At 38.6% G+C, this 21,068-nt stretch overlaps 1 protein-coding gene across 1 annotated transcript in view; it reads left to right on the top strand.

Annotated features, from left to right (window-relative positions):
- Positions 1-6,983, top strand: part of PCDH7 (protocadherin 7) — a 284,314-nt gene extending 277,331 nt beyond the window's left edge. The window contains exon 4 of the mRNA XM_035547147.2: positions 1,397-6,983. Coding sequence (XP_035403040.1) covers positions 1,397-1,776 — 380 coding nt within the window. The 3' untranslated portion in view covers positions 1,777-6,983. The remainder of the gene's footprint in view (positions 1-1,396) is intronic.
- The last annotated feature ends 14,085 nt before the right edge of the window (positions 6,984-21,068 follow it).

Raw genomic sequence — 21,068 nt, 5'->3', positions numbered from 1 at the left:
GTTTTATGTCCTTCTTATATTTTGGCACCCAAAACTGCACGCAGTACTCAAGGTGAGACCTCACCAGTGCAGAGCAGAGCAGGACAATCCCTTCCCTTGACCAGCTAGCAATGCCATGCTTGATACACCCCAGGATACACTTGGCCCTTCTGGTTGCCAGGGCACACTACTGACTCATAAACAACCTTCTGTCGACCAAACACCCCGATCCCTTCTTGCAGGGCTGCTCTCCAATCTCTGATCCCCCAGTCTATATGTGTATCCAGGGTTGCCCCATCCCAGGTGCAGAATCCGGCACTTGTTCTTTTTAAACGTCATACAGTTGGTGATTGCCCAGCTCTCTTATTTGTAAACATCTCTCTTGCAAGGCCTAACTATATGAATATCAATCTTGTTGCTTTGTAGGCAATTCCACTTATTTCTTGTAGACCATAAAGTAAACTGGAAAAAAAAAAAAGGTAAAGCATTCAGAATCTTACCAGTCCTTAAAACAGAGGAGGTAGCTTTCTAAATTATAATGCAGGTATCAAAATAGGAATATTAAAAACCCTCTGTGTATCTGGTAGGAGTCAGCCCTGCAGTCCTGTGAATTTTGCTGGTTTTCAGAGAAAGTTTTTATGACAATAGGTAGAAAACTGAGATAAAGTGATCTAGAACATGACAACTTTTAACAGAGCACATCAGATATAAAATGTTACATTCAGGCAGCACAGTCTCTGCCCCGCCACATGCACACACACAACACATAGAACAGCATTATCTGTACATATTAGACTGTGTTTATAACCAATAGTAGTTTTTAATATGCTTTTACTAATCATTGATTGTAGCACTCATGTAACATATCGTGTACTAACAACACCCTGTTCTGAGAAATACAAGTGGAGATTCACATTACGTGCAAATTGAGTTCTATTGTCAGTAACAGAACAGCTCGCACACCAGAAGTTAAACATGTTCATAAAAATTTGCAGGGTCGAGGGCATAAAGTTTCTCTCACATAAGTTCAAAACATTCTTTGCAAAAAAAAAACTCAGATATTTTTAATAATTTGAAGGAAATTGGCAGCATAGAATTAAGTGCTTGGTTGACTCTTAGACATCAAAAGTCATTCAGTAACTAATGTCAAATATGATTTTGCTTTTGAGATTGATTTACAGCCATAGGAATTGACAATATTTTTACTTTTCAGTTCTTGAGGTTCAGAATAACCGTACAGATATGCTTATGATCTATTGGGCACATGCAATGTAAAAGAAGCTATTACTATGGAACTTATTGCAACATTCTTACCAAGACCTTTAAAAATACCTTTTGTGGATTTAAGGATTCTCAGTTTCACTGGAAGACATTGCAGTATTATTCATTTGTAAAGGCAACTCTATTTTACTTTCAGATTCAAGGCCTCTGCCAGATGTAGCCCTGACAGGGAAGTGTACCCGAGAATGTGATGAATATGGCCACTCGGACTCCTGCTGGATGCCAGTTCGCACTTCTCCTGAAAGGAAGCAGAAGAGCCAGCCAAAACTCTCCACTTTCATGCCTGTTGATGAACGGGGCAGTCAGGAAAAGCTGGCCAATGGAGAAGCTTCCCTCATGGGTGATCGCAACAGAAACCTCCTTAACAAAAAGTTGACCTCATCTTATGAGACCTTCAGCGCGGCTAGTTTCAGCAAAAAAGAAGAAGGCAATCCAGAGGATATCCCCCTTACACAGACAGGGGAATACAAGCCATCTCCTGTCAATACTCTAACTAGAAGAGAAGTTTACCTGTAGGCTAAAAAGCAGCAACAAAATTCTTTCATGTTATAGGAAAGAAAAAGGGGTAAAAGTCCTAAAAGCAAAACAATTTTAACAAAAAATAAGAAACAAAAAGAGGAGGCCACCAAAGAGACAAAAGCTCTGCCTGCCACTTCTGCCTCCATAGCAGGCATTTAATTATACTGTCTGCCTGACTATACTGTACAATGTAGAAAATGTTGTTACTTGCATGTCTAATCCCCCCCACCGATTTTTATTTTCCTAAATCTATGGTGCAAATTCCTCCCATAGTAATGAGCTTGATTAAAAAGAACACAACACAACGTTGTTTCCCCTCTGCAGAAGCATGAGTTATGCCACTCATTTTGTTTGATTGTCATCTGGCTTGTTAAGGGTAACAGGTCAGGGAAAATGTATTCAAAACATATCATCTGAATATTGCTGATCCCCACCAGGGACAATCCTTCAGAAACCATGCAGATATAGAGATAAATACAAAAGAATAATCATTAATAGACACTTTGTGAAGACCACAGCTTTAATATTCTCACCTCTCATCTGAGGCTGGAAGCAACAGAGATATGTTCAGCCTGAGACTGCAGTCCAAAACAAGGCATACTTTCCTGTGAATCATGAACTCTGGTTCTGTTTTATCCATAGAACAAATGTGTTCTTGCTGTGTCTCTTTCTCTCCTCCTCTCTTGTTCTCTGTAACGATTACTTCAATGTAAACGCAATTAGTAACACATATACTGTAGCATAGTAATGATAAACTCTTTAATTAATTATTTTGGACAAGACTAACATCTAGCTGGGAAGATAATAATAACAAAAAGGCCAAAGATCACACTATGGATCAGGGGAACTGCTAAGTATTGGGGCTTGGCATAGAAAACTAATATACTCACAAATAAGACGTACTCATAACACACCTTCAGTTACAGTTTGCACAGCAGCACAATCCACAAGCCCAGCTGACATAATATTTTTTCCAATGTGGTTCAGTTGAATGCCCAAAGGAACTGATTTTTAAAATTTTCTTTTTTTTTTTTTTTTTTTTAAAAAATGATGCAATATGTTGCAGCAAGTGCTGTATGATACTGCCAGTTCCAGGGAATTTTTAAGATCATAATTAAAAAATAATAGTAGTGCTAGAAGGCTGCGTTATAACGAGACTGCTTGGTAAGATGGAGAAGTGGATAATGGGATGATGCAGTAATGAGAATATTACAACTCAAATACAAAGCCTTCTTTTCAGAGCACAAGGAATGATTGCCAAGTCTTTTGTCATCAGCGTTGCAGATTACCAATTGATTTGATTGCGTCAAAGATGTAATGCAGGTTTTTCTTGAAACACAAGTGCATTAAAGCCGAATGAAGTGCAATACTAAACAGTGTCAAGACTCAGAACATTTAGGCTAGGTAGAAAATAAACAGTGATATGATACTCACCTAGTAGGTCAAGATGAGTTGAAAGGAATCCAAACTGTCCACAATATGCAAGAGCTCTGGGCTGTAATGATTCTCATGGTGAGCACTTCATGAAAGAAAGGGGAAATAAAACAGGTTTTTGTGCAATAAGAGCTACAAAACATGCAGAACTTCAGTCAGTTGCTTTGTAGCTGATGCTGTAGTAATAATGACAAACTGAGCTCAGACATTCAGACAAAAGTGACAATCGAATGACACAGCTTGAGAAGGGGAAAAGCATTCAAATCCCTGGCCGTTTAACCTGGCGTTAAGGCATGGCTAGATGGCTCTTTAGTATACTGTAGTCACAATGTAGCTTTGGGTAGTTTCTTGCTTTGAAGAACTGCATAGAAATAACCTTAAACAGCCTATAGTAGAGGTTGCTAAATCAATACAACTCATTGCATTTATCTTCTGAATTCACTTCTCCACATAGTGGGATGTGCCATTTCTGGCCATTTCATTCTTCTCAAGTTTACTTTCTTCATGTAACATCAGTTTGTGTATAGCAGTTATGATGAATGGGCACATTTTAGAAAGAAAATATTAAAGTTTAATAATGATTGAACATTCTTATGTTTAATTATTTAAGTAATACGGAGAGATGCAAACTAGTACTTTGTTATGAGACTGCATAAAGCAGTTACTGCTTTGTATAATCTGTAAGTACCTGTTTAAAAATGCTTCTAAAATGCTTATGTAATGTATACACATTTTTCTTGCACGTTTCAACAGAATACACAACTGCATAACAAATGTTCAACAGAATTTCCTTTAATAAGGTTTTATTTAATATTACACACAAAAAATTAGGTAGCTTGGTTCAATATATCGTTAAACCCTTTGTCTACAAGGCTAATGATACAGGTCATAGATACAGGTCATAGAAGACCTTCAGATTAAATGGATCAGCAGTCACTCACCGATTTTTGCACCACATAAGACAGTCATTAAATACTTTACTTGTGTGCATCTCCTTAGAACTAAAATGGGTGTGAAAGAATTTTTTTAAAGTTGTCTACTGTAAGTATTCACAACAATTCTAGTAGAACTAGCCACTATTAACATGCTGATTACTCTTCTGACCTGGCATGACACACAAATATATTTTGTGTTTGTATTTTTCTTTTTATTTCAAATAGGTTAAATTTGGTGCCACTCCATAAATAGAGTGCTTTTGTATAAAAATAAACAAATAAACTATAAAAAATAATTAGGGTGAATGCAAAATATGCAACTGTGCCTTTTATACCTGTTATTATGGTAAAGTGGTAGTTGGGTTTGGACACTGAGGAATAAGGGGCTATTCCCAACCTTTTTGAACCTGTATATTTACCTGTGTTTATTTTCTGAGAAATTATAAATAATATATTAAAAATAAGCCTTTTGCCAAACTCAGTTAATGGACCAGTCTTAAGCATTATTAACACAAGGCTGTGGTTTAAGTATGTCTTGAGATTTTTTTTTTTTTCTTTTTTAACTTAATATTTGTGTGAGGTTTGGGATTGTCTTCATTTGCTTTTCGATTCTGCTGCCTGGAGAACAATGATCGGTCTCTATTATAGTTGTTTAGCAAGGTGTCAGCAGTTCATGTTGCCAGTAAAATTGACAAGTAATTTCTTTTTAATTGCTTTTAGCTGCCATCACATTTCAGTTGTACAGTATAGGAATCATCCTTTTATTTCTTTCCATGGGAAACTCAAATGAGCTTTGCATGTATTTTACATTAGGGCACCTTTATAGATTGATGCGTTAGTATATAACTTTATATGTATTAGAAAATTCAATAGCTTTGGTCTAAAATCTAATGCTCATTTTGGATCTGAGATCCACTATGTTTATTCAATATGGTTTCTGACTGGCCTGCTGCCTGAGTTTCAGGAAAAATAATAATAATAAAAAAGTTAAACATTATTTTTATGTGGGGGAAGAACTTAAATGGGATTGAAATGATTGACTGAAAGGCTACCCTAGGAAGTTGTCAACTAGGAAAATAAGGAGTATGGCTGAAGACTTGCCATAAGCACAGCCACCACCAAACACTTTTAAGGACTTGAAAAATTAAATATTTTTCCTTTACTTTCATTGGTGATAAATATACAGTGTTTCCTCAAGGAATGAAGCAAATGAAATAGCAATAGAGATGAAAGCCCATCAGTTAAGTTGTGTTACTGACAGAAGAGCATACACAGAAGATACAAGACAATAGTTACCAGCTACCTGGGGTACACTTTCAGACAACTTTTTCCTAAATTTTAAGCACTTGCATTCAATGTGGTACGATCTGTTTGTAATATTAATCATTGACTATTGTTCTGCAACTTGGATGTTGATAGTGAAGCAGAGAACAATTTATCATTGTTTATTATGAGTCACTATGCACGCAACTATGCTAAACATGGCAAAATGTATTAAACGCTAGTCCACCTCTATTTATGAAATATTTACATAATTTAATTTGCTTTTGTACAGTTTTATGTAAATAAATTGCTTGTCATTTTTGTCTCTGCAAATTAAAATATAACATGTTCAACTGGTTGCCCATTTGCCATTGTACTTTCTCTGACAGGCTACTCCACTTTGACTGGATTAAAACACATGGTAGTTTGCATATTTAACCTATATTTTGCATGGCAAAGATGAAGCTGCCTTTGTAAGTGGCCACTTCTTTAACTGCTGATGTAGCTGAGGTTTTACTTGTCTACAGAGTGAAATGCAGTAGGGATTATTCACTCTCAGGACTGTATACAGCTATTTTCACGGTCAAAATAAAGTACTTGTAATGACTGAAGTTGCTTCCCATTACTGTTCAAAATGGCTTCTTCTTGAGGTATGGTTAAAGCATTAATCTTACGGGAAATAAGATTTGAGTAAAAGCTCAGATATTTCCATTATGGAATGACAATTTTGTAGTTATCTACAAGGTTGTTTGTTTTTTTTTTTTCCCCAAGAAGTTTAGAACTATTAATTCGTGAAGTGTCAGTGAAGCATCTATGTTGAAAAGAACAAAGCAATTAATGCAGTATTTCATGAATCAAATCATCCATCTCAGCATAACAACAGATTGAGAACAAACTATCCTCAAGAAGGAACATCTGAGAAGCAGAGTTTATCCCTTTGCTGTCTGCATCACAGTCCGTTTGTTTGCTTGTTTTAAAATAAAGCAGGTACTAAAGCAGCCATTTAGTTGACATTTGCATCAGTTGTAATATGTGAAAAATATGCTTAGAGAAGAGGAAGAAAAGGTTAAAACATTTGTTTCCCTTGCCCCCCATTTGTGCTGTTTTATACTAAATACAGTACTACTACAGAGACTTTGCAAATTATTGTACAGAATTCCCCACTGAACAACACAAAATGCTTTTTCTAGGTTTTTACTTTAGTTACAGATTAGGCTTTGATTTGTTGTGAATAAATACAGGCTGGCCAAGACTTTTTTTTTCCTTTTTCTTTTAAATAAACTTTACATTGCAAATTTATTTCTCTGACTGTGCTTTCAGTTAACATTGTCTGGTCTTCTCTAATGAATGTATCAAGAAAGATTCTTCCCCTCCCATAAGCAGAGGTCTAAATCTGCATGCTTGTGGAGAGAATTCAATCCACCAACTGACCCCAAATCTCCCACATCACACTTGAATGAGCTACCCCTAACCTCTTTCAGCAGTAGCAGTACTTTAATGAGTGACTTCAATCAAGCTTTCATGTTTATTTTATATTAGATGTAGTATACAAGGCATGACCTTATGTTTGTTTATTTTGTCTTTTATCTTCATTCTTCTTGTTTACCAACTGCATCCAAGAATGTGATTACAGGAAGATAAAATAAATTTCCTGAGCCACAGAGAGTGGTAAGAGAGGATAATATAAGCTGGTGAAAGCTAACAATTTATGCTCCCCTTTAACCCTGACTTCATTTCTCCCTCCTGCACTGCAGTAAAATGTAAATCTTATGCAGAAGCTGAAATTAATAAATGTGACCTAGGCAGAAATAATTTCATGTCTTTATTGAGCCTCCTGAGGGGAGTGTGTAGAAGATGGTTAATAGTTCATAAGTGTGCAAATCGTCTAGCCTATGCCAAAGGAGAAAGCAACACTGGAGTTAGACAGACAAGAATATTTAGTATATCTCTTAGTAAAATGATAGGATTCCAGTCAGTTCATACAAGTATTTCTTCTGAAGAAAGTATGCCTTCTTCAAAAACTTAAATAGACTTACCAAGAAACCACGAAAATAAATAAATAAATAAAATTTAAAATACCTATTCTGTAGTGGCGTCAGGTAGCCTCTGGGAGAAGAAGGAAGAAAGAACAGCAAATAGTGTAATTGGCACAGAAATCTTAGAAATAAGTGCCTTTAGACTTCCAAACTGATTTAAAGATCCTAAAATAGGGAGATATTAATGCATAATTTGTAGCTATCTACAGTACGGTAGTGTAATTTCCAAGAAAGTATTCTTACTAATTATAAAGCATGTGATTCTATTTAAGGTAGTGTTTTAAAAGATTTAATTAATGGTTAAAAATATTTATATCTTCTTATTCTTTCTCTTCAAGCTTATTAAAGCAGAATTCAGCAGTCTTCTAAAGCAGTAGGAAAAGCCAGGTTTGGAAAGGCCAAGATATATTTTTTATAAAATGTTATTCCAACACACCTTCTATTTTCAGCAATATGACTAACTTCTTCAAATTTACACTATAATTATGACCCTTAAATATATATACATATGGATCTCTGAACTATCACTGCTTTCCAAAATATAGCAGCAGAAATAAAGTAACATAAGAACAGGGTCAGTACACCACTTTGCATCTTTACCCTCCCTTTGGTACATCTTATACTCTTATACTTGTCAATTCATGGAGTGTGCCATGGGGAAAGCAACTTAAATAGGAATGAATCACACACTTTTTTTTTTCCTAACCCTGTAGAAGAATTAGAGAAGGAAAGAAAGACGAGCAAGAGGGGGGAAAATAAATTAATCTCTTTTTACTGCCTATTTCTCATGGATTTCCAGCACCTACAGAAAATTCCATGAATGGGATCTCTAGAACTGGAGACCCCATAGAAGTATCCAACTCCATTTCTTCTGGAAGAACTTGCAGGTTGTGTAAGTTGCACTAAGTCTAGTTGGGGTAAACCATCTTCTTGCTGCCTTTTCATCTTATATGGTAACTATACAATCCCAGAAATTAAAATTCATTCCAATTGATCCAAGATTATGGTGGAACTAGTCTGACCTTTGTTGGATATATAGTTAATAAGACAAGTAGAAGCAAAAAGGTCAGAATTTAAGATGAGAGGGATCTTGTTGGTCTAAAGAGATCCACAAACTTCTTCACACGCTGCAATAATTTATTATTCAAGTCTGAACAAAATAGATGAGGCTAAAAATTTAATAACCATAAAAAAGTATGATTAAAAAAATTTAGAGTGATGGAGACCTAGCTCAAGCTAAGTATGTTTATGCATCCCTCTTACCTCTGACTTTTGAAGCAGAGTTTAAGATACTCTTCAAGATTTCAGAGAAGTGATAGAATTTATCATTATCCGGTGTCAGAGAAACAATAAGGTCTCCAGAATGAGGAGATATATAACAGATACAGGATCTATTCTAAGGTTTAGTAAGACAAAAAAAAACACATATAAGCTAATGCCTATCTTAACATAGCAGGGTGTGATGATCTTACATATAGTACATAGGGTAACTACCAAAGCTCAGTTTCTCTTTAGTTTCCTATTTCATATAAATTGCTAGAACAAAAGGCAAACATTTTTTTGTCTGTTTTGTTTTTGAATATTAGTTCATCTCCTTTTTCTCATGTAGTCATCTTGGCACCTACTTAGCTTTTCCTGACCTTGTTCTGAACTAGAACAATAGATAATTTCATATTATTTTTCAGGCTGACCTCTGAACCTCTGCCAGGCATCCTGTTGCCATCCTTATCTTTTAGATAAGACCATGAATCATGGTAGACTGTCTCACACACAATTCTGAGTTTGAATATTAAAAGAGTCCTTACAGGTGTTAGAACAAGAAGTATGCCTTGAATTTAGAATATTCTGGTGCAATGCTGATTAAGAATAAATAAATAAATAAATCCTGAATTCCAGGGTGGACTGAAAAGCTGCTGTGTGTGATAAAGAACAAACCACATGCTGGATACAACCCTATAATAACAAGCAGTGCATTTCTTCTTGCTCTAATCTGTACTTTATGTAGAGATGAAAGGAAAATGCACAAGTGCCCCAGATCTCTCTGAGGTACAGTTAACCATATTTCATAAATACAAAAAAGAAGGAATCATCTTTTGCCCAGTCCTGGTAAGTTAAGCCTGTTTCCAATCACTTTGGATGCCCCTATTGAATATTCTGATTGCTTGTGTATCATCACTACAGTGATAATTGGTAATTAATGATACAGCTAGCATGACATGCTCATTTAGGACAGCATAGAATTGACCAAGGGAAATGATGATAGAAAAGTACCACCTAAAGAACAAGACATTCAAACTGTAATTCCCATGAAATGCTATAATGTATTTAGTTGATACATTATTACATATTAATATCAAAGTTAAATAACCACTTTTCAGTTCCAGAGAAAACTCAGCTAGTCAAAACAAGCTTTCAGAAAAAATAAAGGTGACAGCTTGGTTAGTCATGGACTGAGAAGGTCACATCTAAGAGCTGCAGAATGTTGTATTGAGTGACTGCAGATAAAATAAATTTAGCAACACTTAGAAATAATACATCTTGTCTTTCCTTACTTGGTGATGGAATCTGAAGCTTCCAAAAGTTTATTGCTGAACAACACTCAGAAACAAACTAACAACCAAACAAAAGCACCACCAACAAAAACAATATGAATGCTTATAATTAAGGAAAGATCAAAAAACAACAGATTCTGTTGCTTAGATCAAGATGCAGGTGCACTATGAAAATTTCTCACAGTTTTTACCTCCACTCCCCTCTCTCTCTCTCTCTCTCTCTCTCTCTCTAAAGTATATAAATGCTAGAAGACTTGTAGAGTGATCAAAGGTATAGAATAAATATAAATCAAAGTTATAAATAAATAGCTCTCTTCAGCCTAAAGAAGAGAACCAAGAGGTTTGACAACAGTCTAGATGAAGTCATGAATAAAGACAAGTGAGGAAAACTCTTAGTTTCCCTTAACCAATGGGCTATGAAGCACCATATAAAATTATCAAGCAGTAAGTTCAAGATATATGGAATATGGTGCATTTTCATACAGTGCATTAAACTGTTCAATTTCTTATAAGAGGAGACTGACCTTTGGAATGCATCCCCATGAGTGTAAAAGATGTCTGGCCCCACAAAGAAAAGAAAAAAGTTTCTAGATTAATGCTTTTAGTGAATGACACAGGTTAAGAATGGCATAAGTAAAAGATTTATGTGTTTGCCATACTCTCTTACCTAAACAGACATGCTAGCAACTACTAGAAGCAGAAAGCATCTTTCTGTAACTCAGCACCACTATTTTCTTAAACAACAAAGCAGAAGGCTTTGTTTCAGGATCTTCTTATTGATATTTAGCTCTTTGGTAATGTTTCCCCAACAGAGATGATGTTGGGGAAAAATAACCTATGCCTAAACCACACTTCCAAAATTCTCACTAACCAAGTTCTAAAATTTTCTGCCTGAGAAAAAAAAAAAAGACATAGCTAGACTCACAGAATGATGTAGGTTATAAGCGCTGTAACAGACAGTTACTACGTGTATTTGAATGAGTCAAACCATTACATTGTTTTTAAAGATAGTTATATACTTAACTCCTGCCTGAAATTGGTGACAGGCACTTATGTGTGCTGTGTACTCTTGATTACAGATATTCATATAGACAAAAACGTGTGGCAAAATAATAATAAAAAGGCATTTGCAACTTTTGCAAACATCTTTCCAAGTGCTGGTGTTGTTTCAAACTTTATACCTCCTGAACAGAAGTACAAAATTGAAGATTGAAGAAAACTCTTGAAGTGATAAATAATTTCTCACCACGTGATGTTTGCAGTCTTTGGAGTATATGGAGATATCTTGTTTTCCTAATCGTCTAGACATTCTAATCTTTCTTAATCTTCTAGATACAGTTATTAGCATCCCTGATGTAAAAAGAACTATATAACCTCTAATAACAATGAAAAGACATGATTTTTTTCCCCAAAGGAATTAAAATAATCAATGTTTTTTCTCCACATTCCATTGGAGAAAGTAATTTTTTTATTAATTGGACTTCATTTTGGAGTCAGTAGGATCATTTCAGGTTAATCTGCAATACAGTAATCACTTCATACTATTTATCTTTAAAATTTAAATTAACAACTAGATTGATATTCGTGAAACTATTATGCATAACAAAAATTTCATGGAATACATGTTAGTATTTTATTTTGAAAATCTTAGAATCATGCAGCAGTTTTTTAAAATCATGATGTAACATGACAGGAAAACAAAACTAAAATATAAGTATATCTTAGTTTCTTTTACACTATTTTTCTGCTGTAGACTATTCAAAATACTGGAAGGAGTTCCTTATCTATGTAAAATTATCCTCCATCAGTAGTGATACTACAATTTCTTCTTGCTCCAGATCTGGCTTACAAAACAAACTACTCCCTACAACACATGCAGCAGCAAAAATGGAAGACCTGGGAAGCACGTATGGTTTAACATTAAAAGAAATATATGAGAAGTTATCATTTACACAAACTCACATAAGCCTTAAGCAAAGTGCATTCTGGTCAAAGTTAAGAATTTAGACAATTTGGCTAGGCTTGACTGACAAGATGGCTGGAAGGCTATACAAACAGAAAAGCAGCAATTTAAGTGACCAAAGTGAATTAATACTTATCTCTCAAAAGGATAGAAATATGCCCTCATTCCTGTTCTTTACTGTTTTTCCAAAACATAGTTGCCACCAGCACTACAAGAAAGCTATGACTGAAGTTTACCTTAACAATGAAAGGAAAAAAGGCTTTTTCCCCCCAGTTCCCTCAGTGTCTCAAGTTTCTTGTACTATCATCAATAATGTTGCTATGTGCCAAACCTGCAGTATCTCATGAGAAACAAGTTCTAGCATTTTATTCAGAATAGAAATGAGCAGAACCTCTTCTCCCTCAAAGGATACTGCTACCGTGCACAAAACAGCATGGAGCAGAGATGATAAACAAGTTATCTGATATGTGACTCACACCTTACCCAAATCATTTAGAACTAGTTTCTATATCTTTATTTGCCTTAATACAGGTATTTTTTTAATTTTTTTTTGCAATGAATGGCACAGGATTCTGGCCTACAGAACACTCTGCAGAAGATTAGACAGCAGAACCTGTTTTAACTCTTAAAACCTGAGCATCTTCGAGCATACAATCACATTCAACAGAGAAAACACACTCCAATGCCAAAGATGTACTACCACCTTTGTGATTTACGTGGAAAAACCTAGGATCGGAAATCATGTCTCAGTGAGAGGCCCCTGCCTCTGAGTGACATAAACATACCAGTCCTTGCGGCCTCTTACAGCATCGCTCACACACTGTGAGAATGGAAAGGGAAAGGAATTAGGTATGCCCAAAGACCCTACTTTATTTGTAATCCTTGAATCCACCTGCTACTCATTTGTAAATAGTTCAAATTCTTACTGAAATATTTTAAAATAAAAAGGCTATCGGTGTAATAAGTGAGAAGTTATGTTTTCATGCCCTGCTACAGAGAAAACTGCACTATCTGTCAGTCATGGAAAGAAAGTGCTTCTGGATCACTACAACAACATATACACACTGAAGAATAACTAAACAAATTTATTTTCAATTTACCCATACAACAGGAACTAGTCTGCACAGGGACAAATTTCAACATTTGTCCCAGTATACTCAAATTACCAAAGAAGGGGGGAAAAAAAGATTTTTTTTTTGTATTTATTAAACAAAACATAACACTCCCTTCCTTGTTAGACACATCATATTCTACTGCACTCTCTAATATAGCCTCGTTTTGAATGCGAGAAACAAGCTCTCTCAAGCTTTTCTTCTTTGTAAAAAAACCTATTGCGGTAATTTCAGAACCTCAAAGGATCTGCTTAAATGCACAGCTTTATAGTAACTATAAGTGTGTATTATTTTATTGTTTATCGATCTACACCATTGGTACTCCATTGTGAAATATGTCCTTGCCCAATATGCAAAGGAAAACCATCTTCTTTAGACAAATTTTTGTGTTTTTCTTTTTCTCCACAAACTTTTCTAGAAACTTCTACTTTTGCCTGCTGTACTTAAAGTCATTACAGAACATTTACCCTCTTGCTCCCAATTGCGCTTAAAGACTTTAAAAAGTTCTTGCTGGGGAGAGAAAGCCAGCAGTCAGCATTAGGTTAACAGCAAGTAACAGCAAGGATATACATGACAGCAGTAACTCAAGTCTCCCCTCTCTCAACCACAAGAAAGAAATATACAGTGACCCACCAGCAATTTAGTTCAAAGAGAAAGTGCAGTGTGATTTAAAACCTGTCTTGAGGAACTATAATAGTGTCCAATACCTATTACGTCCAAAAAATGCATATCGACTTGATATTTTCAGATTTTTAAATCATGTATTTGTAATATAACAGGAGAAGCATGAAGATTTGTTGACCAAATGTTCAGCTGCAATAAATCAGCACAAAGCCTATAGAGATAGTTGAGAAAGCCATTATCAACATTATATATAGTGTTTTCTTCTGTTTTTGCACAATGATGCTGACAATCCTCTTTCTGAGGATTGAAGACAAAGCAAGGCAGAAGCATCTTTGCCAACAAAGCAGCCACCCTGGTGAGGACAGCTTTAAACTAGGAACACATGTGAAAGGAAATTAGAATCCCCAGTCAAGTAAATTGTGGTTTAACCCCAGCAGGCAGCTGAGCACCACACAGCCACTCACTCTCCCCAGGGGGAATGGGGGAGAGACTCAGAGAGGTTAAAGTGAGTACTCATGGGCTGAGATAAAGATAGTTTACTAGGTAAAGCAAAAGTTGTGTGGAAAAAAAAAAAGTTAAAACAAGGAATTCCTTCTGTACTTTCCATCTGCAGACAGGTGTTCAGTCAATTCCAGCATAACAGTTTCTTGGGAAGACAAACACCATCATTCCAAATGCCCCCCCTTCCTTCTCCTTTACACCAGCTGTTATTGCTGAGCATGACTCCATAGAGTATGGGACATCTCTTTGCTCAGCCTGGGCCATCTGTCCTGGCTGTGTCCCCTCCCAGCTCCTGTGCACCCCCAGCCTCCTCGCTGGCAGGGCGGCACCAAAAGCAGAAAAGTCCTTGGCTCTGTGTAAGTGCTGCTCTGCAGCAGCTGAAAACATCAGTGTGTTATCACCACTATTTTTGTCAAAACTCCCAAACACAGCATTCTACAAGCCTCTATGAAGAAAATTAACCCTATCCCAGCCAAAAACACGACACAGCTTTAAACTAGTAATGGCTGTGGAAGGAAATTGGAACCCACAGTCCACAGAAATAAAGTGGTGGGCAGCAGAGGGTGCAAAGCTGTGGGTACATGAGAGGCCCCCATAATAATAAAAGAGGGGCCATTTCAAATTTATGTCATATATACATAAATGCATTCAGAGTGGGAAACAAGCAGGAGGGAATGTAGCTTCATGTGCAATCACAGAACTACAGTGTAATTCAAACTACTTGAGCAGTGGTGAGAGAACTCACACAACTAGAATGATGCAATGGATGGACACAAGCACTTCAATGAAGACTGACTGAGAAGAGGAGGAGGGAGTAAAGAGGGAAGTAAAAGAGCAGGTTGGATGTACGTGAGCCCTTCTATGGGACAGACAATACTTTGGCTAAAAGTTTACAGCTCATGATCAAAAAGGGATGCCAGTAAGGGAAGAACAGCAGTGGGAGTTTGTTGTAGATCACCTGGTCAGGGTGTGGATGCAGTCCTTTTTATACAACTGGAAATAGGCTGGATCACAGACCCCATTTCTTATAGGGGACCTCTTTGGCATCTTGTTGAAGGGCACCATGGCAGGACAGATTTCTGGAGGGTGTCAGGGAAAACTTTTTGATACAAGTAATGGATAGATCAACCAGGGATTAAGTACAGCTAGATCAGCTATTCACAAACAAACAACTGTTTGGGGATATGATAATCAATGATAACTGTCTATAATGACCATGAACTAGCGGAGTTCAGATTCTGAGGAAAGTGATGTAAATAAATAGCAGAGCGTAGACCCTGTACTTTAAGGGAGTAGCTTTTGGCTTATTCACAGAAATGCTAAGTAGGATCACATAGGAGGGGGCAGCTCTGAAGGGCAAAGAAGCTCAGGAAAGCTTGGAAGAACACCAGCCAAATTCAAGAATGGTCCATTCTGATACCCAGAAAAACAGGCAGATATAGCAAGAGGCCAGCTTATCTAGGCAGGGAACTCATTTCTAAACAAGGAACTCATTGTGGAACTCCAATGCAAAAAAAAAAGCGCTACTAAGGAGAAATTTAGAAGTGTTGCCCGGACATGCAAAGATGGCATTAGGAAAGCTGTGCCTTGGCTGAAGTTGAAACCTGTTAAGGATATCAAGGGCAACAAGAAGAGCTTTTACCACTTCTCTAGTAGCAAAAGGCTGAATGGGGAAAACGCAAGAACAGTGGTGAAAGGGGTGGGTGATTTAGTGACAGTAGATGTGCAAAGATGAGGTATTCAATGCATTCTTTGCCTCAGTATTCACAGAGAACTTCTCTTAGGCATCTGTGTTCAGTGAAAGAATTCATATAGAACAATCACTGTTGGATAAGGATCAAGTCAGGGTTTGTTTCATACAACTCAACCCATGCAAGTCCATGTGATCAGACAGGACGCAACCAAGGTTTCTGAGAGACAGAGATAATGTCAAGACTGCACTTTGTCATCTTTAAAAGGTCATGGAGTTCTGACAGCTGTAGAAAGAGAAATATTTCAATTATCTTCAGAAATAAATCGCCTTTGGAGAGCTATAGGTAAATCCACTTCAGTTTGGTGCCTGGGAAAATCAAGGAACAAGTCCTCTTGAAGCATTTTTCTTAGGCACATGAAGGAGAATGTACGTGGGAGGTGTCAGCATAGACCAACTGTAAAACATGCCTGAGAAAACTGTTTACCTTCTATGATTAAAAAAAAAAGATTTATGGGTGAGGGTACACCAGTGGAGATCATTTACCTTGATTTTAAACAAGGCTTTCAACACTGTCTCTTGCATTATTCTTATATCCCTGTTAGAACATTACAGTCTAGATGGATTAACAACTTCATAAGGAAAATCTACATGGATCAAGAAAAAAAAAAGGATGGATAACAGAACTCAAAGTTAATGGCTCTTACCCTGCCTGAAGGCCAGTAACAAGTGGAGGACTTCATCCTAGAACCTGTCCTGTTTAACATCTTAATCAATAACCTGGAGGTAGTGAATGAAGTGCACTCCCATCAAGTTTTCAGATTATGACAGCCTGGGGGATCAGTTGATATGCTTGAAGGCAGGATGGCTATCCAGAGTACACTGGATGGAGGAATGGGAAACAAGAACCTCATGAAATTCAGCAAGAACGAATTCCAAGTCCTGTCCTTGGAAAGGAGTCCTCTGCAATGGTATGGACTGGGACCTGGCCTGACAGAGGGACGCAGCTCTGCAGAAAATGTCTTGAGGGTGCTAGTGTATGCAAGCTGGCCACAAGCAAGCAGGGTGCTGTGGCAATAAGGAAGGCTGAGAGCATCCTGAGCTGTATTAACAGAAGCATGGTCCAGAGGAGTGATTATTCCCATCTCCTCAGCAGCACATTTAGACTCCCATGTACAATGTTGGCCCCCCTAATAGAAGAAAGCTGCTGATAGACTGATAGAACTGATCCAGATATAGAGCACTTACCCTGTGAGGAGAGGCTGAGGTAGCTGGAGAGGAGACAACTTCTGAAGAACATAACATTCCCTTAGTACTTATGAGGAGGTCACCAAGGCAAGAGAGACGCGTTGTTCAGAGGTGCATCAAAAGAGATGAGAGACAGCAGGCATTACCTGAAACACAAGATGTTCAGACTGGATATAAGGAGAAACACCTTCAAGAACAGTAACAAACTGCCCAGAGAGGTGGTACAGTCTCCATCAATAGGTTTTTCAACAACTACTGGATTAAATTCTGACCAACCTGGTGTGACCTCATAAATGATCCTAATATGAGCAGGATTTTCAACTGGAAACCCCCTCTATGTCCCTCCCAAACTGGATTATTCTACGATCCTAATATTTTCTAATTTTTAATATGCAGTACTAGCTTGGATGCACTTGCACAGAGCTGAGTATCTCAAAATGTAGGGTTGTAAATATTTAAATAATTCTATTTAAAAAAATTATCTCATGTCCCTCTAAAGATGTGTGAATATGCATATCCATTTATTGCATCATAATAAAATTATAAAAAAAATCTTACACTAATACAGTCAAGCCTTCAGACACTTTCAGTGATACAGCTCCACTGGTATATATCTAGTTTTCAAAATTGGTTTGTTATTACCCAGTCCCACAAATCCTACTGATCTATGATATATCATTAAATACTTTAATATAATTTACTTCATACCACTGTGGATAAGACCTATTTCCACCCAAGACACCCTGCAGGTAGAAGAATCAAATATGATATATTAAAGTAAATGCCACAGCCTGAACGTCTTTGCAGAGACTGACTGCATCATAGACACAGACACAGACACAGATATCTAGGTTGGAAGAGACCTCAAGATCATCGAGTCCAACCTCCGACCTAACACTAAGTACTCCACTAAACCATATCGCTAAGCTCTACATCTAAACGTCTTTTAAAGACCTCCAGGGATGGCGACTCCACCACCTCCCTGGGCAGCCCGTTCCAATGCTTAATAACCCTTTCGGTAAAGAAGTACTTCCTAACATCCAACCTAAAACTCCCCTGTCGCAACTTTCGCCCATTCCCCCTCGTCCTGTCACCAGGCACGTGGGAGAACAGACCAACCCCCACCTCACTACAGCCTCCTTTAAGGTAACTGTAGAGAGTGATAAGGTCGCCCCTGAGCCTCCTCTTCTCCAGGCTGAACAAGCCCAGCTCCCTCAGCCGCTCCTCATAAGACTTGTTCTCCAGACCCCTCACCAGCTTGGTCGCCCTTCTCTGGACTCGCTCGAGCACGTCCATGTCCTTCCTGTAGCGAGGGGCCCAAAACTGAACACAGTACTCGAGGTGCGGCCTCACCAGAGCCGAGTACAGGGGGACAATCACTTCCCTAGACCTGCTGGCCACACTGCTTCTTATACAGGCCAGGATGCTGTTGGCCTTCTTGGCCACCTGAGCACACTGCTGGCTCATATTCAGCCGACTATCAACCAATACTCCCAGGTCCTTCTCGGCCAGACAGCTTTCCAACCACTCATCTCCCACCCTGTAGCTCTGCTTGGGGTTGTTGCGCCCCAGGTGCAGGACCCGGCACTTGGCCTTGTTGAACTTCATACAGTTGACCTCAGCCCATCGCTCCAGCCTATCCAGATCCTCCTGCAGAGCCTTCCTGCCCTCGAGCAGATCAACACACGCACTTAGCTTGGTGTCATCTGCAAACTTACTGAGGGTGCACTGGACGCCCTCATCCAGATCATCGATAAAGATATTAAAGAGGACCGGCCCCAGTACCGAGCCCTGGGGGACACCACTTGTGACCAGCCTCCAACCAGATTTGACTCCATTCACCACAACTCTCTGGGCCCGGCTATCCAGCCAGTTTCTAACCCAGCGAAGCGTACGCCAGTCCAAGCCCCGAGCAGCCAGTTTCTTGAGGAGAATGTTGTGGGGAACGGTGTCAAAAGCCTGACTGAGGTCAAGGTAAACCACATCCACAGCCCTTCCCTCATCCACCAAGCGCGTGACTTTGTCATAGAAGGAGATCAGGTTCGTCAAGCAGGACCTGCCTTTCATAAACCCATGCTGACTGGGCCTGATCGCCTGCTTGCCCTGCAAGTGCCACGTGATGACCCTCAAGATAATCTGCTCCATGAGCTTTCCTGGCACTGAGGTCAAACTGACAGGCCTATAGTTCCCCGGGTCTGCCCTCCGGCCCTTCTTATAGATGGGCGTCACATTGGCTAGCCGCCAGTCAACTGGGACCTCCCCCGATAGCCAGGACTGCCAATAAATGATGGAAAGCAGCTCGGCCAGCTCCTCCGCCAGTTCTTTCAGTACCCTGTTCAGTATCATGTTCACAGATAACTTGATACGTACAGGATCTGTAGGTAACGTAGAAGTGATACATACTACATCATAAGCCTAACACAGTCAGAAGAGACTGGACTTGTTGAACACACATAAATCAGATACGAAGCCCATTTACAGAAGATGCTATGCTTCCAGGTGAATCTATTGCTGATATTCTAGACTTCGTCTGAATGCAATTCTATGATAGCAAGAAGGTCTCCAAATTACAGATAGAGTCATATGCTATTTTCCAGCCATCAGAATATCTAGGTCATCATTTTACCTTTCTGTAAGGGGCAGACAACTCAGGAGAACTACAAAGATTTTGTGAGGTTATGCAGGGAGAAAATTAGAAGGGCCAAAGACCAGATAGAACTTGGCTACTTCAGTAAAACAAGACATATATATTTATTATTACATAAAAAACAAAAGGAGGACTGAGTAGAGTCTCCATCCTTTATTGGATGTGGGGGAAAACAGTGACAAGAGATGATGAAAAGTCTGAGGTACTTAATGCCTTGTTTTTTTCAGTGTTTATGGGTAAGACTAATTGTTCTGGGGGTACCCAGCCCAGTGAACTGGAAGACAGACAGGGAACAGAATGAGGCCCTTATAATCCAAAGGGAAATGTTCAGTGACCTACTACACCATTTGAATACATACAAATCTATGGGACTGGACAGGATCCACACAAGGGTACTGAAGGAGCTGGCAGAAGTGCTCACCAAGTCATCTTCAAGAGTTTGTCAGCAGTCCTGGCCAAACAGGGATGTCTCAGTCGACTCAAAGGTAGTGAGTGTGATGCCCATCTACAAGAAGGGCAGGAAGGAGGATCCAAGGAATTATAGGCCTGTCTATCTGACCTCAGTGACAAGATAAGTCATGGAGATCATCATCTTGAGTGCCATCACACTGCATATATTGGACAACCAGGTGATCAGATCTAGTCTGCATGGATTTATAAAAGGTAGGAGATCAGGTTAGTCAAGCAGGACCTATGATAAGATGACATGCTTAGTGGATGAGCGAAAAGCTGTAGATGTTGTTTACTTGGATTTCAACAAACTATTTGATACTATCTTCCACAGCATTTTGCTAGAGAAACTGGCTGCTCATGGCTTGGATGGATGTAGTGTTCATGAAGTAAGAAACTAGCTGGATGGTCAGGCCCAAAGAGTCCCAGCAAACGGAGTTAAATCCAGTTGTCAGCTGGTCACAAGTGACATTCCCCAAGGCTCAGTACTGGGGCCAGTTTTGTTTAGTATCTTTATCAATGATATTGATGAGGGGATTGAGATCCCCCTCAGTAAGTCTGCAGATGACACCAAGTTGGGTGGGAGTGTTTATCTGCTTGAGGGTTAGAAAACTCTGCAGAGGGATCTGGGCAGGCTGGATCAATGGGCTACGCATGGTTTTAAGGCATTCAATACGGCTTAGTGCCAGGTGCTGCACTTGGGTCATAACCACCTCATGCAGTGGTATAGGCTGGTGGAAGAGCGTCTGGAAAGCTGTCTGGCAGAAAAAGACTTGTGGATGGTGGTTGATGGCTGGCTGAATATAATCAAGCAGTGTGCCCAGGTGGCCAAGA

This window comes from Cygnus atratus, chromosome 4 (assembly GCF_013377495.2).
Source record: "Cygnus atratus isolate AKBS03 ecotype Queensland, Australia chromosome 4, CAtr_DNAZoo_HiC_assembly, whole genome shotgun sequence".
Taxonomy (NCBI): Eukaryota; Metazoa; Chordata; class Aves; order Anseriformes; family Anatidae; genus Cygnus; species Cygnus atratus.
Note: the sequence above shows the minus strand (reverse complement) of the source record. Positions and strands in the feature narration are given on the sequence as shown.